Below are 27,194 nucleotides of genomic sequence, written 5' to 3' on the forward strand. Positions count from 1 at the left end.
CTACCACAACACTGACCTCAGCGTTCTAGTTGGATGCTGAAGCAACAGCGTTGGCTGTTATTGACTGTTACTTTTATATTTTTCATATTCAATACTGCATACTCTCACTCATATGGTAATAATTTAAGGACGCCCCATACATCCATTAAATTACATTTATTCATTACTTGATGTACAGTATACATCTGTCGGCTTGCTATTACGTGCAATATACAATAGCTGTGCAATAATTGTAAATAACTGTTCCTTGTGCAATAACTGAACATGTGAACATGCTGCTGCATCTTTTTCTTAATGTAATTCTGCTATATTTTTATTGCTTATTTTTCTACCAATTCTCTTGAGCCACCCTGCTTTTAAATATATGTCTCTTCATCACACACACACACACATTTTTTTTTTTTTATCGGCACCGCGAAGTTCAGTTTAGTTCCTTATATTTTGTATATTCTTTATAATGTTTTGCTTTACACTCTTGCTATTGTGTGTATTTTTGTAGGAACTTTTGTGTGCTTTTGGATTGCATGAGCTGTATTGATGCTTCAATTTCCCTTGGGATCAATAACTATATGAATATCTATCTATCTATACCTCCTAAGCAAAGTATGACTATTGCCAGGGCTTTGTTCCCAGTGGGGCAACCCATACTGCAATGTGATGGGGTCACTGTAATTGATAAGCACTTTGTGTTTTAGGATTACAAAGGTGCGATAGAAATATAGGCGTTCGTTCAGCTGCATACTTTCGAGCAATTACGCTTCACTTTCTTAGAAACTTCTTACACATCAATACCAGGAACAATCTTGTAGACTAAAGGTACACACTACAACAACCAACCTTTAAATGGTGTATTTGGCAGGAATTTAGATAATACCTAACCGTGAAATTGCATTTCTTCAGTATTAATTGTTCATGGCTCATTATTCATTTACAAAGTGGTTATTAAACTTGCTATGGCAATATGAAATCATAGGCATTGTAGCAGCTAATTTACTGCATACCAATTATGACATGCCTGGCATGAGCTCTGACAAAACCACATCTCTTTTACCTTGGTTAAAAGTTATATTTACCTGAATAATAAATGTGAACTTCACTAAGAATGCCCCATTCTTACATAACTGCCTATGTTTGGCATTTTGATATTAATTTTTGATAAATGACTGGCATATAAGCAACAGTATACTTCTTTAAATTAATTTCTAATTTTCTAAGGATATAAGATAAGGCTGGACTTTCAAAGGAATTTTCCCCTTTGGTAATCGCAGGCTCTTACGAAATCGTGCAATCCTTTATTTCTTTTTACCATGCAATTTGGAAAACCTCTATATTTGTTGTATTGGTGTCAGGTAAAATGGTGCTAACTAACTCGGGAGTTCAAATTCAACTCTAAAGAAAGCAATGCTTAAATGTATGGCCTGACCAGGTTCTTACACATCCTTTTCTCCTATGCAACAAAAACAAATAATGTCATACATTACTTGAGTTGACATGACAGTGTACAAAGTAACCAGAGTTGCCTCCTCAAACAGAATTTGTTTGAGGAGATCTGGCTGACTTTTACAAAAAACAAAGACCATCAAAAGCCCATCAAATAAAAAAAAAAAAAATATATATATATTAGTGTCATTTTTATTATCATTATTGTACTTCATTGAGCTATACACTCACTGGCCACTTTATTAGGTACACCATGCTAGTACCGGGTTGGACCCCCTTTTGCCTTCAGAACTGGCTTAATCCTTCGTGGCATAGATTCAACAAGGTACTGGAAACATTCCTCAGAGAGTTTGGTCCATATTGACATGATAGCATCACGCAGTTGCTGCAGATTTGTCGGCTGCACATCCATGATGTGAATCTCCCGGTCCACCACATCCCAAAGGTGCTCTATTGGATTGAGATCTGGTGACTGTGGAGGCCATTTGAGTACAGTGAAGTCATTGTCATGTTCAAGAAACCAGTCTGAGATGATTCGAGCTTCATGACATGGCACGTTATCCTGCTGGAAGTAGCCATCAGAAGATGGGAACACTGTGGTCATAAAGGGATGGACATGGTCAGCAACAATACTCAGGTAGGCTGTGGCGTTGACACGATGCTCAATTGGTACTAAGGGGCCCAAAGTGTGCCAAGAAAATATCCCCCACACCATTACACCACCACCACCAGCCTGAACCGTTGATACAAGGCAGGATGGATCCATGCTTTCATGTTGTTGACGCCAGATTCTGACCCTACCATCCGAATGTCGCAGCAGAAATCAAGACTCATCAGACCAGGCAACGTTTTTCCAATCTTCTATTGTCCAACTTTGGTGAGCCTGTGCGAATTGTAGCCTCAGTTTCCTGTTCTTAGCTGACAGGAGTGGCACCCGGTGTGGTCTTCTGCTGCTGTAGCCCATTTGCCTCAAGGTTCGACGTGTTGTGCGTTCAGAGATGCTCTTCTGCATACCTCGGTTGTAATGAGTGGTTATTTGAGTTATTGTTGCCTTTCTATCAGCTCGAACCAGTCTGGCCATTGTCCTCTGACCTCTGGCATCAACAAGGCATTTTCGCCCACAGAACTGCCGCTCACTGGATATTTTCTCTTTTTCGGACCATTCTCTGTAAACCCTAGAGTGTGAAAATCCCAGTAGATCAGCAGTTTCTGAAATACTCAGACCAGCCCGTCTGGCACCAACAACCATGCCACGTTCAAAGTCACTTAAATCACCTTTCTTCCCCATTCTGATGCTCGGTTTGAACTGCAGCAGATCGTCTTGACCATGTCTACATGCCTAAATGCATTGAGTTGCTGCCATGTGATTGGCTGATTAGAAATTTGCGTTAACGAGCAGTTGGACGGGTGTGCCTAATAAAGTGGCCGGTGAGTGTAAATTACATTAACTAAATTGATATCAAATATAATTTTTCTAATAAAGATGCATCACTTAAGCTTTATAAATTATGACACCATGAGGATGTCACATTGGATTGATTGGTCTCATCACTGAGTACCGTAACTATGGCAACCACTCTCCTCACCAACAGTAATTCTTATAGGAACAGACGTGTGTCTGTGTTGCCTTGCAAAAGAGAACTCAGAACAGGTCAAAACACATATGGAAGACTAACTTTATTACCGTATAACAGCATTCCTTCATTTCATAGAGTATCACTGTATGATTTAACTGTTGTTTATAGAGCGAGGGACATTACTGTGATAACAAAGACCCAAAACCTAGTTGAAGATTTTCTCATTTTTCAATACAATTGGCTGTGTTTAACGTGACTTCAACTGTTTTCCCTTCTGCCCTACAGAGAGGCATTGAGGCTCTCTAACCATCTCATCACTTTTGTTGCCAAAATCAGGCTGAGGACTTTGTTTACTATATAGAGTCACTCATGAAGGCCATTTTCTCTGGAAGCAATGTCAGGTGTGTTAGATGAAGCCATTCCTTTTAATGTGCTCAAAAACTGCCTCATATAGCTGGAGGAGGGACTCATTAGCCGTGGTGAGTGCTGGCAATCGAGTTGGGCGTAAAAACTAAAGTGAGGTATATGACCTGCAAAATGACCTTCCCAAAGACTTGGAAACCATCTCGAGTTTTATTCACTGCTCAATTAAAAATGCAATGCCTTGGATCCATTGCAATGCATCCTTCACAGCTGTACTGCCTCTGTGGTTCAAGGCGAGCCTACACCCTGGACAATTTTCCAGATATATTAGCTGTCCAACTACATGTGGATCCACAAAGCTGTGGCAGTGATAGAAAGTTCCAAGACAGAATAGAACAAATGCGAACAGAGTGAAAATTGAGGCAATGTTGTGTGGTTTAGTCCCTGTGTGATGTTTAAAAGTTTCTAAAGCATGTCTCCATTTCCTTAAGACTATTGGAATAAATGTCCATGTTGTGTTTTTCAGACGGTCCTGTTGCACAGCAGCTGGACCTCGCTGACTTAAAGTTAATTCTTACTTGCCTTTGCCTCTCTCTGCCTTTTGTCATTCTTGTTCCCACTCAACGCCCCCTTACATGTCTGCTCCACCCCTTCCCACTACCTTGATGCATCTTTTGTAATCCTGTTGCAATCCTTAAGGCTGGCCTCATCCACCTGCTCATCAAAAATCCTTGACTGCAAGGAGGCCGATGAAAATAAATTGAATTGTATGATAAACATACAAAGAAATGGAAACGGATGATCCGCTGTGGCGACCCGTAACGGGAGCAGCCGAAAGTAGTAGTAGTAGTATGATAAACATACACATTTATAATCACATTATTATTATTATTAATATCGATTTTCATTTTAATGTCTGTTCTCGCATATATCTCTACCCTGTCTCTCTTCTTCCTCCCCACTATCAGCACCAACATCTGAACCCTCCACTTATTCTGCTCTTGAGTTGAAAGAAAAAATAGTTCTTATATACAATACAGTAGTGGCAGGTGTTTGAGTGTCAGTGTGTGGGCAAGGAGAAAAAAACGCAGCCCTGCTGGGCAATGCCCACTTGTGCCCAATTAACTCCCTTCCTATAGATAAGATTGTTTCACAGAGAGAGACACGTTGACCCTGAACAGTTGTTGAGCAGTGACCCAAGTGCGAGGCGTGTGCTGGTTTAGGTGTGGTGAGATAGATACATCTGATAATGGGCCACCTGAAGACTCCTCTAGTTAAGTGTCGTTCGTGCAGAACCGTTTTAATAAAATGTACAAGATAGTGTATACCGAATGGAAGAAAAACTTGATAATTTGATATAAGATATACCAAATTAAAGGCTCGTTAGAATTTCAGAATGTAAACTAGATCATGTGATGCAACAGCCAGTTTATTAAACCAAAAAGACCAGATAAAAGACATGATAGACTTAAAGGCCCACTTTAGTCATACACAGCTCTAAAATAAGAAAACACATTTTCCTAGGTCTAAGAATCCTTTATATAATGGTTTTAGTGCAAAAATGCATATTTGCTATGTTGCTGACCCATTGGTCATGGAGCACAACTGCTCCTTATCACATACGACTCACAACACATTGCACTGGTGGTGAATGCTTTTAATTTGAAGGTGTGTGTATGTGTGTGTGTGTGTGGGCGCGCGCATGCGTGTGTGTTAGGTACAATCTAGCATAGTATAGCTTCTAGCATTGTTCCCTTTTACAGTCCAGATTAAGATCCATCCATCCATCCATTATCTAAGCCGCTTCTCCGAATTCGGGTCGTGGGATGCTGGAGCCTATCCCAGCAGTCATTTAGCTGCAATCGAGGGAACACCGTGGCCAGGCCACCAGTCCATCACAGGGCCGACACATTCACAACTAGGGACAATTTAGTATGGCCAATTCACCTGACCTACATGTCTTTGGACTGCGGGAGGAAACCGGAGCACCTGGAGGAAACCCACACAGACATGGGGAGAACATACAAACTCCACAAAGGACAACCTGGAATGACCCCCAAGGTTGGACAGCCCCGGGGTTCGAAGCCAGGACCTTCTTGCGGTGAGGCAACCGCGTTAACCACTGTGCCACCGTACTGCCTCCAGATTAAGATTTCCTACATGAATTGTTTCATTTAGTGCCATATTACAAAAGTTGAAGATTTCCTCATCTCAATTTCCTGCAAAAGGAAAAACCTTAAGTATTTATAAGGTATTCATAAGGTGAAAACCTGGCGAAAGAGGAACAACCAACGCTTCCTTTTAAAACCCATTTTCAGTTTACTAACTCAGTAGATTTACAAGTACTGGTGGTAATCTAAAGTTTTTATAGTTTTGGCTCATGTGAGGCTATACTGGTTAGCTTGAGTATCATCTGTGAAATGATCAACCTCAAACCAGTCAACAGCATAAAATCGAAGCTCCATAAAGCCCCCAGTTCCAAACAAAATAAATGTCATTTTCATTCAGGTGAGCTAAAAATATATGGGATTCTTATTACACAAAAATGTCAGCCAGAGAAGATGCCAACTGGAGCCGTTTCAGCGAACTTAGTCTTTTTTTTTCTTTTCTGGCAGCCCATGTTAATGTGTATCTGCATAGGTAATAATGAGCAACATCAGAGTCTAGGTAAGAAATAGCTGGTAGCCATACTAATGAAGTGCGGTGTGCAGCTTTGTGACAACTAAGGCAGAAACAGGGAAGACCAGAGCTGAGGATCAAGGGAAAAGTTAAAAATGTGAAGAGAAGGAGACACAAGAGCGTTTGAGACGAGCAGAGTGGTAGACGCACTGTTGTGCAGGAAGGTAGACAATCAATACAGAAGCACAGAACCAGATTCAAATGATAGCAAAGGTAACTGATGGGCCAAGGTAAAGGGAGCGAGTGGAAAAAAAAGAGAGAAAGACAGAGAGATAGAGAGTGAGCGAGGGAGGGAGGGAGACGGAGAGTGAGGAGAAGATGGGTTTTAGCATATGTGTGATGGAAATTCTTTCAGATCATGAACACAAACTGATGGATTAGCTGGCAAGCACTGGTGAGGGGAGACAGAAGGCAATTCAGAAGAGGGAGAAACCTGAGATGAGGGGGTAGAGAGATTGTGATAGAAGGAAGAGAACTATTTTCCACAGTGATCCATAAAAAGGAAAAATATCAGGCTCTCAACCAGAAGGTTCTCAGTGGGAACGGCTTGAATAACTCTTTGCAAGGAAGAGACCACCAACTGCCACAGAGGATCTACTCACATGTCCAACAGTAGATGAGATTTTTGTTTTTCCACTTCCGGTGTGGGAAGATGGTGGCGTGAATTCATGTTTGCGGCGGCCTCACCCAGTACCATCCATGCAGTGTCTTTGTCCACATCTGTGTTTAAGTTTTGTCTTCGTTTGATGGCTGGGAGAGCTGGCGCTAGATCGGCTGGGAGAGCTTGGTCTGCTGCGTCTTGTGGGCCAAGGGACCACGACCCTGCCTGGAGCTGCAACCGAGGAGGTAAAAACGAGGGCGGTCTGACAGGATGCGGAAGCAAGGCAGGCTAAGCTAACTGCTAGCCCATGCAGACCAGCAGTTCTGATAACACCGAGGGTGGTCTGGAGGCAGCCTCACCTGGCGTTGACTGTGGTGTTTTTGGTGTCGTCATGTGGAGTGCAGGGAGGTGTGTCGAGGGTGTCTGGCTGGGGAAGCTGGCGTTGAATCAGCTGGAGGAGCCTGGTCTGCTGCGTCCGGTGGGCCCAAGGACCATCGCCCCTGCCTGGAGCTGCACCCGAGGAGGAAGCACCGAGGGCAGTCTGACAGGACGTGGAAATGGGGCAGGCTAAGCTAACTGCTAGCCCATGCAGACTGGCAGTTCTGACAGTCATCCTGGCTGGCGTTTGTTCCCTTGGACAGTGATTTTTTTAAATTTTTTTTTTAGTTTGGATATATGTTAGTTTGGATATGTGTGTTCGTTAGTATGTGTGTTCTTGAAGTTCTTGTATATGTGTTTTTGTCTTTGTGTTGCACTGCTGTGGGCTGGTGGAAACTACTATATTTCGTTTCATTTCATGAAGTGAAATGACAAATAATGTGTTCCTGATCCTGATCCTGAGAATGAATATGTGTAATTTCATTAATTATGAAGCAGGGTGCTGCTGAAAAGGAAATGCATGCTCAACAAAACTAAAACAAAATTACTTCCAAATAAAAGGCATCGAGCAAAGATCCTGCTTGGTCTCAGAGTGAATTCTCAATGCCTAATAAACCTGATTAGGAAGATTTTTGAAAATAATCTCATCTTTGCTCGTGGGTGTGTGCACAATCCCACACCTGGGTCATGCCCAGGCAGCTGTGTAAATGTTCATGTCACTCTAGTCTACCATCTTGGCTGAATTGAGGAATGAGTATTTGCAAATGTATTATTTACTCAATGTCTTCATGTGATACAATGATTAACCAGTACTGTCAGTCAGGGTATGCAACCTGTTTGTCTTTAAGCATCTTGTGTAATGACTTGATGCTTGTTAATTATTATATTTCTTGTTGATTTATGTTACTTTAACATACTGATATTGTACCAGTGTGTAGGGAATTTTCTGACTTGATTCGATGGACTGCTTATTTGCTACTGGGATGACCTTTGGTGTGGTTTGCCTACTTGTTTGAGTTAGAATGGCTGCAGTTCTACAAATGATACCTAACCACTGCTTTGCAGTAGTGAGACAACAGTTTTTCATAGCTCTAGTACACATAGCAGTATTGGCCAGTAGTATTTTAATGAGCAGAAGTAAGTAGGCTACTTGTGTCATTTTGACGTTTTTCATATTTTAAATAAGAATCACTTGAGTTTTGCAAAGAGCTGTGCATAAATTCCTAATACTGATCAGTAAAGAAATGATGTGGAGAAAAATTATCTTTGTCTACATGTTGTATAGTGTGATGAAGTAGCACCCAGGTCTATAGGAATGAAGTGTCTCATTTCATTGACTGATCCAACATTGCCTCTATGCTATTGTACAATGATGACAGCACCAGGTTACCAAAATACCACAACATTCAAGAATTAAATTCCTTCCTTCCATCGTGGGTCTGAACTGAATCTTCTGCATGAGGACTGCATGGTTGTACCCCATAAAACATATAAATCCACTGAATTACAACAGAGAAAAAAAAAACAATGCAATCCAGCAATGTAGTAGCTGCAAGCGGATATTTAGCTAGGCATGGGTTCAAATTAAGTTTGCAATGAGTGAGATTGGACAGCATGGATCTACTGCTGTCTAAAGTGCTGTGAGAGGTAACTGGAGTAAAAGGTTGCATCAGTAAATGGTGTTAGGAAAATGAGAGGGTGTATGTCGAAAGAATTACAGGACCTTTGTCATCAAGGTTGTGTCTGAACAATAGGCTTCAACCCTTTTGAATACCACATCTTTGACTTTTTTCCCAATAAATGTCTCCTGCTGTCACACATAATAATTTGACAGTTTGGAGTTGTTTGGGTTTTCTCTCTCCATCTGTGACCACACACGAGTACAAAGCATCTCAGGCGCATGCTTCATGAGTGCTGTCGTACCACACTTAACAGCGAAAGGATACTGCACATTTCAGTTATCTCAACAGTTCCCAATTTAGCACTCATAAAGTAATGGCTGCAAACACCCCATGCCGACATGAATAGAGAAATATTGTGGTCATTGACTGTGTTTTCGCTTTGTATTTTTACAGATATCCCAAAAAAAATGTAGCCGCTGTTCATGTATAGAGTGAGAGTCAAGATTACTTGGTCATAAGAAAGTATGGAACAGTTTAAAAGAAAAGTACCGTAATAATGGCAACGCATTTGTAAAAATAAAGTTAATCCTATCAATGACATCCTATTCCAAGAGCCTGTAATGAAAGGTTTTCCCATTTTAATATTAACAACTTTGAGATATATTATTATTTTACATATTTTGTTATTTTTGATATTATTTTCTTTTTTCTTTTTTACCCCTTTTTCTCCCCAATTGTATCCAGCCAATGACCCCACTCTTCCGAGCCATCCCGATCTCTGCTCCACCCCCTCAGCCGATCCGGGGAGGGGTGCAGACTGCTACGTGCCTCCTCTGACACATGTGGAGTCACCAGCCGGTTCTTTTCACCTGACAGTGAGGAGTTTCGCCAGGGGGACGTAGCGCGTGGGAGGATCACACTACTTGCCCCAGTTCCCCCTCCTCCCCGACCAACCAGAGGAGGTGCTAGTGCAACAACCAGGACACATACTCACATCCGGCTTCCCACCCGCAGACACGGTTAATTGTGCCTTTAGGGACGCCCAACCAAGCCGAAGAGAACACAGGGATTCGAACTGGCGATCCCCATGTTGGCAGGCAACGGAATAGACTGCTATGCTACCTAGGCGCCCCGAGATAAATTTTCTTATGTACAATAGAGTAACTCACTCTCACATACTTCACAGCCATACAGTTAGAGGCAACAGTTAAAATAAACAGCAGGCCTCAACTGAATATCATTTTGTCATCAAGGACATATGGATAGGCCATAGACAAATGAACAGGATGAGTGATGCACAGACACAAATTAAGGCCTTTGCACAAAGTCGGAATTTTTGTCTGAAAATGTTGCACATTGTAAAAGAAATAAGACTTCACATTTTGTCCACTAGTTTATAGACCAACTCCATAAAAGCCATTTGTCATAAATGTTTTCGGAAACAGTTTCAATTTTATCATCCAATAATACGTTCTTAGAGATTTTTTGTGCTGTTGGATCATGATGATGGAAACAAAACCAAAAACATGAAAAATTTGTAATTTGTGATATTGGGCTATATAAAAACAAAATTGACTTGACTACTCTAGTTTATGGGTTAGAGAGACTCTCTGGGGCAACTCCTTTAGCTTTCTTTCATTTTAATTACTTCATTAACTATGCCAATAATGATACTCTAATACTGGTTTCCTTTATGAACTTTACCACAATGAGTAAACATTGCAGACCAGAGCCAGTATTATTCCACCCTGGCCACAATGCTGTGTGAATTCACTTCAGTCAAACAAGTTAATCTGCCGCATTATAAAAAGCTTCCCTCTTTTACTGAAGGGGATTAGTAAGCAATGCCTCTTCCACTATTCAGGCATACATGCAGCACCCCATGGGAAACCTACTCTATAAAAAAAGTTTACATGAAGGTGAAGGAGAGAAATAAAGAAGGTGGTGGGATACAAGACTGCTAATGTATGTTAAGAATTTAAAATAGTCTTCATGTTGGGGCGTCCAGGTGGCGTGGCGGTCTATTCCATTGCCTACCAACACGGGGATCACCGGCTCGAATCCCCGTGTAACCTCCGGCTTGGTCGGGCATCCCTACAGACACAATTGGCCGTGTCTGCGGGTAGGAAGCCAGATGTGGGTATGTGTCCTGGTCGCTGCACTAGCGCCTCCTCTGGTTGGTCGGGGCACCTGTTCAGGGGGAGGGGAACTGGGGAGAATAGCGTGATCTGCCAATGCGCTACGTCCGCCTGGTGAAACTCCTCACTGTCAGGTGAAAAGAAACAGCTGGCGACTCCACATGTATTAGAGGAGGCATGTGGTAGTCTGCAGCCCTCTCCGAATCAGCAGAGGGGGTGGAGCAGAGACCGGGACAGTTCAGAAGAGTGGGGTAATTGGCCGGGTACAATTTGAGAGAAAAAGGGGGAAAGATATATAGCAGATCTACCCCTCAGTGAAATGCATGTAACTGTGTGGCAAAGATGGAGAAATCTTCTGCCAACTATAAGTACATTTAAATTTAAACCATACTGGTTGCTACAGTGTCATACACTTTTTAGAGATATGAACTCTTGGATATTAGTTCTCTGCACATGGGGAATGGCTGCCACAGACCTATAATAGTGTCATACTGAGTGCAAAAATTATTACCTTGGAATTTAAGTTGACTTTGAATGTGTACTTAGAAACAAGTGATCTCAAGAAACCCCCGAGGATGAATATAAATGCTATAAATGGATTTGAGTGATCATGCCTTATACAAGCTCTAATGGCTACCTGAAATATATTGTTTCAGGTTGTAGATTAATTACAGCAGCAGGGCCGTGCCATAAAAAGAGCAAGAGATAAAAGTTTATATGAGAGAGAAAATATTCGACAGATAAGATGGCACTTGATGGCATGCCTAAAGTACATGCTACATTCACAGAATTTCATCAGGCTTGAAAAACGGACACTACCACTTCCTTGAAGTATTAAACCCAGAGGGTATGAGAATAAAATCTGGTATTGACTCGAAAGCCCTCATGGTACAGACGTTAACGTCCCAAGCCGTCGATTCATCCAAGAACACCATGGGCAAAACCACAAAGACAGACAGCCCGTGGTGTCTGACTTGGTTTGTCATTATACTGGGATCCTGCATCTATGCACATATACCTGCATTCACATTCAGAAATTTTCCTTCATTTTGCTACACCACCCCAGTAATCTATGCTGACATTTGGTGGAATAAAGGGAGCCTTAAGAGGCCACGCTTGCACAAGCACACCTTCATGTCTTAACCCCCACCACCGTCCTCCTCCTCTCTAGTTTTTACCTTTCATCTCCACTTCCCCCTCTGGTTCTCTGCACACATCTCATCACTTTAATTCTTTGTCTGCTTTCAGCTCACTCAGCTTGCTCCCTCTATCTTCATTTCATCTCCCTCTTTACTATTTTCCCTCAATGGTTGGGCCCTGACACCTATAGCCTTGCTGCAGGATGTATGGAATCAGATCTGTCAGGCCAATGTCCCGAGCCCTTGGTACAACAGATGCATGGTTGCATGCCTCATTGGCTCAGAGTTATCTGGTTAGGCTGAATTTATGATTTGATGGGAGCTAACATAATTTACTATTAATGACTCCACAGCAGGAGACAGATTAATGCAGGCTTGAATCCATCTGAAATCAGATGCAGCTATTTAAACATAACTGGAAACACTAATGTGAATATTTGGGCATTTCTCATTTAGCAGACATTTTTATCCAAAGCTACCTACAAGAGGGTGAGAAGTTACAAGAATAAAACAAATGTGTCTGCGGCTCTGATAAAAGACAAAAGTTATTTTCACCATTTTGGGGCCAGGTGAGAGAAAACTCTGTACCTAGATATCAGTCCTCTTGAAGTGGGCATAAGGCAGTAGCCTTCCAATATTGGTTTGTGGTTTTGGACTTTATGCCAGTAGCAGCCAGAAGCCTATGAAATGATATTAAGAGTGACGAGATGTGTGCACATATTGGCAGGTTGAAAATAAAGCATGTAGCAATACTCTTGATTCTCATCATCCTTCCGGAAGACAAAGGGAGATGCACCTTTTTATTAAACCAGACAGACTATCATGAGAAAGTTATGATGTTACTTAGCGACATAAATAATTATGAGCCCCTGAAACAAGATCCAGGTAGTGGTTACAAGAAAAAGGTGATACATTGTCTGAAGTTGTTAGAACAGTACAACGCTATTGACAATTTTGTACCATAGATTATACCCAGGGGAGGCTACATTTTGTCTGTATGGTTTACCTAAGATACATAAAGAGACTGTGCCATTACAGCCTTTTATTTTTATGATTAATAACTCAGTGACATATAACATCTCTAAGTTTCTCGCATCTATTTTTTTGCACGTTCTCCGCGTGTCTGCATGGGTTTCCTCTGGGGGCTCCGGTTTCCTCCCACAGTCCAAAGACATGTAAATCAGGTGAATTGGCCATATTAAATTGTCTCTACGTATGAATGTGTGCGTGTGCGTGTGTGTGTGTGTGTGTGTGTGTGTGTGTGTGTGTGTGTGTGTGTGTGTGTGTGTGTGTGTGTGTGTGTCGGCCTGTCCAGCGTGTCTCCCCACCTGCCGCCCAGTGACAGCTGGAATAGGCTTCAGCATCCCCGCAACCCTGAGAGCAGGATAAGCGGTTCAGATAATGGATGGATGGATGGAATTTTTCTCACCAATTGTATCTGGCCAATTACCCCACTCTTCCAAGCCATCCCGGTCGCTGCTCTCTCTTCCTGTTGATGAAGCAGTGGAGGTGGTCGGTATGAAAGTACAAGACGACCCCACCCTTAGCAATAGGACCACCCTTAACACTGACCAAGTGTCTGCTCCTGAAGCTGTGGCTTCAGTCCACGTTCTTCACATACAGGGGGCAGTACTACAGGCAGAAGCACGGGTGTGGGTTCCCCAGTCTCACCTATAGTGGCCAACTTGTATATGGAGGAAGTGGAAGAGGGCTCTGATGTCCTATCCAGGGACACTACATAGCCATTGGTTCAGATTAGTGGACGACAGCTGGGTTTAAATTAAATTTCAGGACATACCACATTTCACTGACCACATTAACTCAGTGGAAAACCACATCAAGTTCACCAGGGAGGATGTGAAAAATGACAGGTTAGCCTTCTTAGACTGTGAAATTGCAATTGGTGATGGGGGAGATTTGATTGTTGATGTTTACCATAAACCTACACATACTGATCAGTACTTAAGGTTTGACTCTCATCATCCATTGGAGCACAAACTAGGAGTGATCAGGACGCTGTACCACCGAGCTGACAATGTCCTCACCGACACAGGGAAGGAGAGAAATCCCACATTAAACAGGCCCTGGTTAAGTGTGGTTATTCTAACTGGGCATTTGTCAAAGCCAGGAAGATGCCCAAACAGTGCACCACCCGATTGAAGAGAGAAGGACAACAGCTGTCTAAGCATAAACCAGTGGTGATTCCGTAAGTGGCAGGAGCGTCAGAACAGTTGAGATGCGTACTTTCCAGCAGGGTTCCCACTCTTTTCTAGAGATCATTTTCCAGAACTCTGCAATCTACACCCATCTACAGGCCAGTGACCACTCTTTCAAGAATGAGGATGTGCACATCCTTGATAGGGAGGAATGCTGAATGGGGAGTATGTGAAGAGGGAACGACCATCCCTGAACTGAACCGGGGGGGGGGGCTAAGAGTCCATCTGTGGCCATTTTACAATGCTGTTACTGCAAACATTCCCAAATCCACGGTGAATAGTACACATGACCACTATAACTCCAGTTAATGGTCATGCCAATTTGCATATGAGACTGATCGTTGGTTTCAGTTGCTGTGCCACTGTATTGTTTATAAGGGTGGGGATACCTGCAGTCAGTTGAGACTCAAGAGGTCACTTAGATGATGAAAAATTTCTCCAAATAAACATTGTGTCCAGATGAACTGATTCAACTTTTTGTGATTTCCTTACCTGGATTATTGAGCATGCATAAAGACGCTGCTCTTTATTCTTTGCAGCAGTCGGATTTCATGGGCTGAACAGCAAAAAGTGCATTACATCAGCCTAAGAGATGACTTGAGCGTGGAAAGGGAGCTGTGCAGCATGCTCTGTTAAGCACAGTCAGATCTTTTGAATGTTGTACAAAGCAAAGCAGAAGGAATGACACAGACTTAATGTCAGAAAATGGGAGCTGATTGTCAATCATCATGTGGATCTGGAGGGATGATTGTCGGTGCATTGAGCCTGATCGATCTATCCCCGGGGATGGAGGATTTTGAAGGGATGGCCACATAGCTTAATTTTGAGAAAGTTGAAATGGAGGTGTCATTCCCTCATCCAAGCAATAAGTCAATGATGCAAGTACCACTCTGCACAGACATTTCAGTTTCTTCTGGTGGAAAAGAAAGGCATTGTGTCACCTATATAGCAATCATAGGAAAAAATGTGTGATTAGATGATTGGAAAAAGCAAGGTGGTAGCACATATGAAAAAGAATCGACAGAGAACTGAGCCATGAGGCAAGCCTGTTGTAACCTGTTGGGGGGCAGACACATGACTCTTTTGTAATACTTGGTATGACCTCCTCCTCAGGTACAATTGGATCCACATGAGTGCTGTACTGCCAATGTACCTGTACCAAAAGGTCAATCAGTGTTGACAGTAGAATCTAGTAATTCTCTATGTCAACTGCAGCAGGTAGATGAGGATGACAACTTATGACTTGGAGGCCATTTTAAAGCTAAAATACATGACTTTTCGCCACTGATCAATTATTATCCATTGTTTATCCATCTGGACCATGGAGTCAGGTTACAAATGACTAGCTGGAATATTTATCATGGTTGGAGACACTTTTCAGTCACTGTATATCGCTGTTGAAATTTTTTGATCAGGTTACATCAACTGGTGCAGCAACAAACACTTAAGAGTTTGAGATGGGAAGAAAGATTGAAGCATATTCCTCACTGCCGCCTACATAGAACTATATCAGAACATTGTTCTACTATACTATCGACTGCCTGTGCAACAAAATTGCCACATTGATATCACATTTCAGATGGGCAAATTAATGACTTATTAATTGGGGTAAGTCACAGATTTCAACTTTAGCTGACTGGAGTCTTTTACTAGCTGCAAGAAGGGCAATTTCAATGGAGTGACCATTCAAATCCAGATTGATTTGGATTGAGTAGGCTATTTTAAGACAGAAAGGAAGAGAGCTGATTGCATGCTGCTTGTTCAAGAGATCTGGCTAAGAATTGGAGCAGCAACACTGATTGATCATTTTGGATCAAGTGATGTTTTATCAGCAGCAGAGTGACAAGAGCTGGCTTAAAGCTGGATGGAAAGACACCACAAATGAGTGAGGAGTTGAAAGTGTGGGTTAGATAAGACGTGACTGTAGGAGTGTTGGACTGAACGAGGGCCGAGGGAATGGCATCAGAGGAACGCACTATAGGACAGCAAGAGATAAGTTTGGAAAAGGGAGGGAGGGGGAGAAGTCAGATATAATGGAGGTCTCTGAACCAGCAGTAGTGGAAGGTGAAATGATAATGGAAGCAGGAGTAGGGAACTGACTACTGATGGCTGCCACTGTTTTTTTTCACACAAGAAGTACAGCAAAGTTATTGGGAGTGGGAGGGGTGGATTGAGGACTGAAGAGAGGGTGTAGAACAGTTTGCAGAGGCTGGAGGGTTTAGACACCTTATGCTGGTAATAGGATGTTTTGAGCCAGGCTACATGTGTGAAGAAAGAGGATAAAAGTGATCAATAACGTACGAGATTACTTTTGTCTCTGGATTTGTGATCTGCTCACGCAGCTACCCGAAGCTTGGACACATTATCCTTCACAGCATCATCAAGCCATAGGCAGGGAGGTGCAGCCTGGACTGGTTTAGTGCTGAATGGTCAGAATTTGTCAACACATGGACACACGTTTTTATACACATACACACATACACACACAACTGATCAGGTAAGACATCTTGGCGTATAATTCCAATGAGGTTAGACTATATCTCTGGTCTTGAATGTACAGTATGTGCATATGTGAAGATGTGTTTTACTTGTGTGCTTTCGTAGCCTTGAGAGCTCATAAGTAATACAAAGTATACCATCATGTTGCAGAGGCACTGAGGACAAACACTCTGTTACAATCCATTCCTCATGATATCAGATACCTTCTCTTGCCTTACATTTGAGTTATATTCCCAAATCTAACATACCATAATGGCTTAATCCAGTGGTTCTCAGGTGCCACCAGTTTTCTATTCCAGGTCTAGAACCTCCCTGATTGGAGGCTGGAATACATGACACAACAGATGAATGTAATGAATTCACAGGCAGAATAGAAAAAACAGCCATGCTGGTGGTACCTGAAGAACTGATTGAGAACCACTGGCCCAATCAGTCAAGTCAAGTCAATTTTATTTATATAGCCCAATACCGCACATTACAAATTTGCCTCAAGGTGCTTTACAGCAACACAACATCCTGTCCTTAGACCCTCGCATCAGTAAATGGTTCCAAAATCAATTATGACTGAACACTGCTTTTTTTGTCTCCTGTGCATATATACTCTGGTCACCCATCTGAAATACTTGCCAGCTGTTCCGTGTTGCATTCAGAAAAACAATTATTGGTTGCTTTGACAATCTGTTTTTCTGTCTAACTGCCATCTCAGTCTCCCTACCTTTCTCTACCTGTACCTTCCCCTGTGTGTTTATTCATAACTAATTACAAAACACAATGGCTGGTTCCTAATTGCACAGCACTAATTTGGCTAGATTAAAGTAAAAAAAAATATTACTCAGAAAAAAGAGGAGGGAGGCATGACAGAAATACATACACATACACTAGGGCATTTGTGCAAAACACTATTAAAATACCAAATGCATGTCTCTGTAAATGTGTTGTGATTTGTGTGTGTGTGTATGTGTATGTGTATGTGTGTGTGTGTGTGTGTGTGTGTGTGTGGGAGTGTGCATAAATGCATATGCTGTAAGTGATGGAAGCCCAAGGAGAAATGGGGAAGAATGATTAACCTAACTAATCCAAAATTTGAAATGGATGCAACGCAATGTATGTATTTCATTTAGTTATTATATTTCCTTATCAAAAACTGTCAGTTTTGCTTAAGCTGCATCACTTGTTTGATATCAAACACATTAGAAAGAAAGAAAGAAGAAAGTCACTTTATTCGACATTGTATTCTTACAGCAAATGGTATTCTTACACAGAATGTGTTCTCTGCATTTAGCCCATCCTATTGTATAGCAGCAGTGGGCAGCTGCAGTGCCCGGTGACCAACTCCAGTTCTTCTTTCCATTGCCTTGGTCAGGGCACAGGCAGGAGTATTAACCCTAACATGCATGTCTTTTTGATGGTGGGAGGAAACAGGAGCAACCGGAGGAAGCCCACGCAGACACAGGGAGAACATGCAAACTCCACACAGAAAGGACCTGGGATGGCCTGGGGTTCGAACCCAGGACCTTCGTGCTGTGAGGCAACAGTGCTAACCACTGGGCCACCGTGCAGCCCTTATCATTATTATCATATGCATATAATATTATGACATCCCTCATCCTCTTCAGACGGAATAGTTAAGCAGCAAGACACCTGTTTGTTGTATAGGTTCATCAAAAAAGAGGAAAAAAGCTGTTCTGTTGCCCACCAATATGGGGATCACCGGTTCGAATCCCCGTGTTACCTCCGGCTTGGTCGGGCGTCCCTACATACACAATTGGCCGTGTCTGCGGGTGGGAAACCGGATGTGGGTATGTGTCCTGGTCGCTGCAATAGCGCCTCCTCTGTTCAGTCGGGGCACCTGTTCAGGGGGGGAGGGGGAACTGGGGGTAATAGTGTAATCCTCCCACGCGCTATGTGCCCCTGGTGAAACTCCTTACTGTCAGGTGAAAAGAAGCGGACGACGACTCCACATGTATCGGAGGAAGCATGTGGTAGTCTGCAGCCCTCTCAAGATTAGCAGAGGGGGTGGAGCGTGACCGGGACGGCTCGGAAGAGTGAAGTAATTGGCCAAGTACAATTGGGGAGAAAAAGGGAGGGAAAAAAAGAGGAAGACAAACGGAGAGAGGTAGACATATAGAGGAAAGGGAGCCTCATTCACATGTGGGACAGGAAGAGGGAAAAGAAGGCAGAACATGAGAAAGTAAACAGACTGGAACAGGTGAAAATCTCAGAGGCTCAGGGTTGTGGCTCATGACAGAATGCTGATATAAAACCACCCACGAGGGCATTATACATGTAGTGTGTGTGTGTGTGTGTGTGTGTGTGTGTGTGTGTGTGTGTGTGTGTGTGTGTGTGTGTGTGAGAGAGAGAGAGAGAGACACGGAGAGGAAGTGAGGAAGAGAGAGAGAGATGAAAATTAGACAAGTGGAGATTTAAAAAAGAGCTAACCACGCAATGGAGAGATAGACTGTGTTCTAAAAAGTACGTATATACTTAGGCAAAGCACAGACCAGAACTTGGCATTTTCAAGCATTTTCAACCACAGCAATGTGAATGGCTAATGATTAACAACGGAAATATGAAACCAAGCAAAACGCTCATACATATATATATGAGCAAAATGCTCATATTTTTTTTAATCACCTTAAAGGACAAAAAAATTGCATCGGATCTGAAATTACACGACCGCATTGACGTCACCGCCCAGAAGCAAGCCTTTATTACCCTGAAAGACCACAAACCAAATTTTAAAAACAAACCAACATGTAGGCTTATCAACCCTACCAAACTTGAAATAGGTAAGCTAAGCAAAAAAATTATTGAAAATATAAATCGGAGAATTCTGAAGGGGGTTCCCTTAAATCAGTTGAAGAACACCGACCAAGTATTGAAATGGTTTAAGGGCATAGATGACAAGAGCAGACATGCGTTCATATGCTTTGATATTTGTGAGTTTTACCCCTCCATAACTAAAGAGCTACTAGACAAAACTATTGAATTTGCCTCAACATACACCAAAATATCCCACCAAGACAGAGACATAATAGCCCATGCTTAAGAGTCAATCTTATATCATAAGGGAAACCCATGGCAAAACCAAGGTAACAGCAAATTTGACATGACCATGGGCAGCTTCGATGGGGCAGAGACCTGTGAGCTACTGGGCTTGTACTTGTTGTCCCAACTACAGGTCCTAGACATCAACATCGGGCTATATAGAGACGACAGGCTGGCAGTCTGCAACAAACCAGCAAGAGAAGTCGAGAGAATAAAAACGAAAATGTGTAATATATTCGCAAGCAATGGACTAAAAATTTCAATTGAGGCTAACAAAAATCAAACTGACTTCCTCGACATCTCATTACACCTTAGAAATGGCACATACAGGCCATACATGAAGCCCAATAATATACTGCAATACATCCACAGAGAAAGCAATCATCCACCCTCCATGTTGAAAAATATCTCAGTGAGCATAAACAAAAGACTCTCATGTTTATCATCCAGCAAAGCCATCTTTAACAAAGCAGCCCCCCCATAACAGGAAGCCTTACAAACATGTGGATACAATTTGTACAATCCACCACCAATTAGCGACAGCCAGCAAAAAAAAAAAAAACACACAGCAGAAGGCGTAACATCACCTGGTATAATCCTCCCTACAGCGACACCGTGGCCTCTAATATTGGAAAACAATTTTTCAAGCTTTTGGATGAGTGCTTTACCCCAGACCATCAATTGAGGAAAATATTCAACAGAAACACAGTCAAAATGAGCTACAGCTGCATGCCGAATGTTCAGCAGGTTATTTCATCCCACAACACAAGCACCATGACCAAGACACAGACCCCCTCAATGCAGCCAAACACCTCCAACTGCAAATGCCGTGTTAAGACATTGTGTCCTCTAGACGGAAAATGCCAGACAGATGGAGTCATCCACCAGGCATCTGTGACAAAAGAAGACAACTGCACTGTGGACACTTACGTGGGATTAACAGGGGGCCCTTTCAAAATTAGGTTTAATGCCCATATGAGTAGCTTCAGAAATGAACATGCAAAAAATACAATGGCCTTAAGCCACCACATTTGGTCATTGGTTGACAAGAATATCAGTTATTCTGTCTCATGGAAAATCCTTGCAAAGAGCAATGCATATTCAATTAGAGGTAAAAGATGTAACTTGTGCTTGGCAGAAAAGTATTTTATTATTTGCAAGCCTAATATGTCCACCTTGAATAACAGAAAAAAACTGGCCACCAGCTGTAGACACCGAAAAAAATATCTCCTTTGTAACTATAAGTAAAACGTCTTTATTATCTGCCCCCCCCCCCGATTAAGTGATACACATATGACATTTATTAGTTTTTTTTTTTAAATATTTTTTCATATTTTAACTGCCTGTCCTTCCAACTGTGCCAACACCACCCCAATATATAATTCACATAAATTACCTTGTTATCTTTTTAATGTACGCCATTTCAACAGTGCTCCGGCCCCTAAACGCTTTTCAAAACAAGCCCCAGTCCCTTAACCCATTGGTTGTAATGTTTTCTACCCCTCCATTGGTTGCTGTGTATCATAAATACCTACCCCATTGGTTGTTATAGTTTAAATGTTTCCTAATCTGATTGGTTGCTGTCCACCCGAAATTAGGGGCGTGACACTGGGCAACGTAAACTGTATGAACCACATTAGCAGCTGATGAGTGCATGACGCACGAAACAGGCCTGTACTGCAATGTATTAAATCTTTTTTTTCCTGTATCTGTGTTGATATTCCCCTCCTCATTAGTTGAGCACTTATTACACCATTGACATTTCGGAAAATAACGCTATATACATATATATATGTTACGGGTAATGTGAAAAAACGGCTAATGTACAAACTACCCGGTTAATGTGCAGATTACCCAACAGGGCGGTTAATGTGCACATTACCCGCCGGAACGGGTTATCTGCACATTAACCGGGTGGTGTGCACACTACCCGTTTGGGCGGTTAATGTGGATAGAACGAACCACATTATCCACATTAACTGGGTAGTCTGCACACCACCCGTTTGGATGGTTAATGTGGATGGAACGAACCTGCAACTCATCTTTTTATGATATTTTGATATTTAAATCAGCAATAGGCCTTTAGTCTAATGACTCATGAAGTGAGGCCATCTGAGGAATCACAAGTTGTTGTAAATGAAATAACAGACGTTGGCGATATCATTCTGTCTTGAGATCAACATTTTCCCCCACTTGTATAACTAGGCTATTAGCATGAAAGAACACAAACATGAGCCCTCCACGCTCTCTACCGTATCCCTGATATGAATGAATAGCCTACAAATTTGACAAGGGTGAAAAGAAATATCAGTCTCGGCCATCTCCCATCAAGCTGCTATAGCCTACTCTCACTGGAGACATACGTCATTCAACCAACCCGAAATGGCAATCACTCCGTGGACAGACTGTAAATAAAACTTTATGGAAGAGGGGTACTGGCGGGGGAAAATACTAAGACTAGATGATATGAAAACAGAACGAAATTCGTTTTATAAGCCCAGTATGTAGGAGCAGAAGCAGCGAAAAAATATGTCAAAATGCAATTCCTGTCTGCCAATCAGGCAAGAAAAATGAATGAACGGGCGATACCTTTCAGATGCACTTTTACACAACCACCAAAAAAGACAAAAATGTGCCCGATCCCCTCCCTCACCTGGCTAATAACCTACTAGTAGCCTACATATTTCATCGATCATATCCTAATCTAACCGAGAATATGGGAGGGAGCAAACAGATTGTCGATGTAGACTAGACTCGCTGCTGTGCAAGTAAAGCACACACGTGCACACGCATCTGCGCATCCCTGCGCGTGTGCGCACACACACACACACGCACACACACACAAGCCAAGCACGAAGCAAGCCCAATAATAAAAGCAATGCATCAATTTGACGCTCAATGGCGGAAATAGGTAGAAATGTCCAAAATTCCATCTAAGGTCTCTGTCCAGAAAAGTGCGGTCCTAAGAAAAGCTAAGATACTGCACAGAACCCTCAAAACTCATATATATATAAAATCCAGCGAGTCAAGTAAATTCTTTATGAGACAGTACAAGTCTGTTTCATGCCATAAGCAATCATCGGCTGTCAATAAAGCTACTCACTGTCAATAAAGCTGCTTTATATATATATATATACACTACCGTTCAAAAGTTTGGGATCACCCAAACAATTTCGTGTTTTCCATGAAAAGTCACACTTATTCACCACCATATGTTGTGAAATGAATAGAAAATAGAGTCAAGACATTGACAAGGTTAGAAATAATGATTTGTATTTGAAATAAGATTTTTTTTACATCAAACTTTGCTTTCGTCAAAGAATCCTCCATTTGCAGCAATTACAGCATTGCAGACCTTTGGCATTCTAGCTGTTAATTTGTTGAGGTAATCTGGAGAAATTGCACCCCACGCTTCCAGAAGCAGCTCCCACAAGTTGGATTGGTTGGATGGGCACTTCTTTGAGCAGATTGAGTTTCTGGAGCATCACATTTGTGGGGTCAATTAAACGCTCAAAATGGCCAGAAAAAGAGAACTTTCATCTGAAACTCGACAGTCTATTCTTGTTCTTAGAAATGAAGGCTATTCCATGCGAGAAATTGCTAAGAAATTGAAGATTTCCTACACCGGTGTGTACTACTCCCTTCAGAGGACAGCACAAACAGGCTCTAACAGGTACTATTTAATGAAGATGCCAGTTGGGGACCTGTGAGGCGTCTGTTTCTCAAACTAGAGACTCTAATGTACTTATCTTCTTGCTCAGTTGTGCAACGCGGCCTCCCACTTCTTTTTCTACTCTGGTTAGAGCCTGTTTGTGCTGTCCTCTGAAGGGAGTAGTACACACCGGTGTAGGAAATCTTCAATTTCTTAGCAATTTCTCGCATGGAATAGCCTTCATTTCTAAGAACAAGAATAGACTGTCGAGTTTCAGATGAAAGTTCTCTTTTTCTGGCCATTTTGAGCGTTTAATTGACCCCACAAATGTGATGCTCCAGAAACTCAAACTGCTCAAAGAAGTGCCCATCCAACCAATCCAACTTGTGGGAGCTGCTTCTGGAAGCGTGGGGTGCAATTTCTCCAGATTACCTCAACAAATTAACAGCTAGAATGCCAAGGGTCTGCAATGCTGTAATTGCTGCAAATGGAGGATTCTTTGACGAAAGCAAAGTTTGATGTAAAAAAAATCTTATTTCAAATACAAATCATTATTTCTAACCTTGTCAATGTCTTGACTCTATTTTCTATTCATTTCACAATATATGGTGGTGAATAAGTGTGACTTTTCATGGAAAACACGAAATTGTTTGGGTGATCCCAAACTTTTGAACGGTAGTGTATATTATATATATATATTTTTTTTTTTTACACTCACGCATCGCGCATACGCAACTCACATATACCGCTGAGCTTGGGTAGTGACGACTCCCAGAATTCCCAGCATTCAGTGCAGAGAGAGAGAGAGAGGAAGAGAGAGAGAGAAACATTCCAAGTAATGTTCCAAGCTATGAAAACAAGTAACACCATGCCTCCTATAAAAACATAAAACATAAACAACCTCATATAAAAACAATGCAATGCAAATTGCGCATGTGTGCCCTTTTATCCCAATGCTTCACCCCTACGAAGAATAAACACAAGGGCAATGACTTCAACATGACTTACAAAGTTGCTTTTCAACAGTCCCATCCAAGTCCATCTTAGTCCCTAAATTGCATTTATCTCAGTTGGCTAATCTGAGAGAGCATGACCACTTCGGAGATCAATATCTGAGAAAAATAAATTAATAAACACCCATACATATGCCAATGGAAATCCTATTCAGTCCAACCATAATAACCTTGGCCGCACAAAGCAAAAAATGTGAACTGACATCAGTGGGGGTTTCCCGGTGTCTTCACTCTCTCTAAGCCGATCTTTATAATCATGCCAACTTCAAATATAATACCAAAAGCCTTTCCTTCACTGTTGGATGTCTGCTAAATGAAAGTCAACTAATACACAGCCAAAACAAGTTCTTTCCTTAACCGGTATATCCCTTGATACTCACTCAAAGCACTCAATTCAGAAATGTTGTGTTTCTTATGGCTTCTTTTTTTCCTCTCTTTTATTCTATCGAGAAAAAAAACATTCAAAATACAACACACATTTACCAAACAAACTGGGAAATAAAACATTTCACAAACCCATCGAACTCTACAGAGTCAAAGATAACAACACAGGTCGACAAAACAGAAAATACTGAGGTAAACTGTAGGCCTTGGCATGGCTTCCAGCCTATAGACCCCCTCACCAAATCAAAGAAATCAAACAAAAAATACACATACACCACACACAGTATACTGTTTAACCAAAATCCAACATTACCCTGCCTCCTTCCACAATCACAACAAAAGTGCTCCCCTCCACAAATCCACCAACAAACTCTTCTTCTCCAACATAACCATACAACATATTAACATCTCTTTCCATTATACTCCTAAAAATATTCCACACCTCAGTTTTCCTCTCTTCATAATGGGCTATATTCCTCCTTAGCTTGACAGCAAACCTTGCATGGCTTAAAACACAATTTAATAAATTAACATTACATCCGTTCATTTTGCCAGCCACCCCAAACAACCACAATTCTCTCCATTCCACTCCGTCAACAAACCCACCTCTCCAACATCTACTTATTAATTCTTTCATTTTCAACATGTATCCCTCCAGTTCACCACATTAAATCTCATCTTAAAACGTTTCTTTTTGTGAAAGCTTTTACAAATACTTGATATTTGTTTTCATTTAGTCATAATGTTTTTTTTATTTTTACCCTTACTTATTTGGTCTTATTCTTTTGCCTTTTCTGGTTTCATTTCTTAGTAAAGCACTTTGTAACATTGTTTTAGGAAAGTGCTGTATAAATAAAGTTATTATTATTATTACTATTATTATTATTATTATTGTTATTATTATTATTACTATTATCATTATAGCCCAGTTTAATTACTGGATGAAGGCCACCTCCAAATCATTGTCTCCCATCATTTGTACCTTTTTTCTCCGGAGTCAACCCAGATGCTGTCACTGGGCATCCCTTTCATGTTTTCCAAATCATTAATTTAGAAGCTGTGTACCATTTTGACATCAGAGATTTGCAAGCAAGACAACTTTCCATTGTTTCTGCATACGGGCTTGAGTGATGACTGATACTAAAATAGGATTTGTGAATAACGCATTTCAAAACTTAAATGCAGCTGTCACATGTTTCTCTTGGTTACCATTTAAGCTAAAGCGCTAGACCTAAGAAATGCACCACCTTTTTTTTCTTCTTATAGGGTACAATAATTTTGATTTTGGCACCTGAATAACAGATAAATGACAGTCAACCTGATACAAGAGATTACAAGAGGACACAAGCAGGGGGGTAATAATTTGGGGAGGTGCCCTGCCTTTTTTCCACCATTTTAAAATGACAGTAATAACCTATAAAGTGACAGTAATAACCTATATATAAAGACATAGGTAGATTAAAATATGCTTTTCTTCCCCATCCCTTCTGAAATGTCTTTCATTGACTGTTCTCCTCTGATTTTTCATCCACTTGCTTTGTAAATTTCCCACACTCCTCATCTCATCATGCCTTTTTACTTTTATTCCAGTCATATCACATATCTCTCTCTCTCTCTCTCTCTCTCTCTCTCTCTCTCTCTCTCTCTCTCTCTCTCTCTCTCTCTCTCTCTCTCTCTCATTTTCTTTTACTCTTGTACTCCCATGCTTTTTCATAGAGCCCATTGAAGAAATAAGCGTCTATTTTAATCTGTTTCATTTGATGCAGCAACTGACCTGTTCCAAATGGAAGCAATCTTCTACGCTGCCTTGCACACCTCAGTCCCAACAAATCTAAACTACCTCAGAGATGAGGGAATGAAAAATAACCTTGTGCTTGATCACAAATTACATTTTATCAATACACCACACTAAACTTACCTGTGCCAAACTTTGATTTACCACAGTAGATATGCATTGTATCAGAGATGAAATGACTGGTGCATGCTCCTGAATGGACCTGATAATGGGGATTTAAAATGACTCCGATTTTGGATTCTGGTCAAGAGCATTTGAGCATTAGGTGTTCCCTTTCTAACTCAGCATCTCTTTCCCCAAAATGACAGGAAACTTTTGCTCACCCCAGCGGCTTCTCCAGTCGGCTGGCAGGTGATCCAACGATTTCCCCGAGAGTACAGAAAACCTGCCCCAAGAAGTCCTAGAGACGAAAACGAGAAAGAGAGAAGGAAGGAAGAAAGGAAGGAAGAACAAGAAAGTCAAGACGGATGTGTACAGTAAATACAAAGCACATTGTACACAGCAGAGGACATGGCTTGAAAGGATCAAGTTGTGGATGGTGGTGAGTAAAGACGTAACTACTGTTTCAAAGGACTCAACATGACTCACAAATGTTAAGTGAATTTACAACAGCAGGGAGGGGAAAAAAGTTTTAAGAGACAGAGAACTAT

The 27,194-nt window shown here is 41.6% G+C and overlaps 1 protein-coding gene across 3 annotated transcripts in view; it reads right to left on the minus strand.

The window, feature by feature from the left end:
• Positions 1-27,194, minus strand: part of cpne5b (copine Vb) — a 273,515-nt gene that overhangs the window by 143,882 nt on the left and 102,439 nt on the right. For all 3 annotated transcript variants that reach the window (XM_056272953.1, XM_056272955.1, XM_056272954.1), the window contains one exon: positions 26,868-26,944. In XM_056272953.1, coding sequence (XP_056128928.1) covers positions 26,868-26,944 — 77 coding nt within the window. The remainder of the gene's footprint in view (positions 1-26,867; positions 26,945-27,194) is intronic.

The sequence above is a fragment of the Lampris incognitus genome, chromosome 2 (genome assembly GCF_029633865.1).
Source record: "Lampris incognitus isolate fLamInc1 chromosome 2, fLamInc1.hap2, whole genome shotgun sequence".
Lineage (NCBI taxonomy): Eukaryota > Metazoa > Chordata > Actinopteri > Lampriformes > Lampridae > Lampris > Lampris incognitus.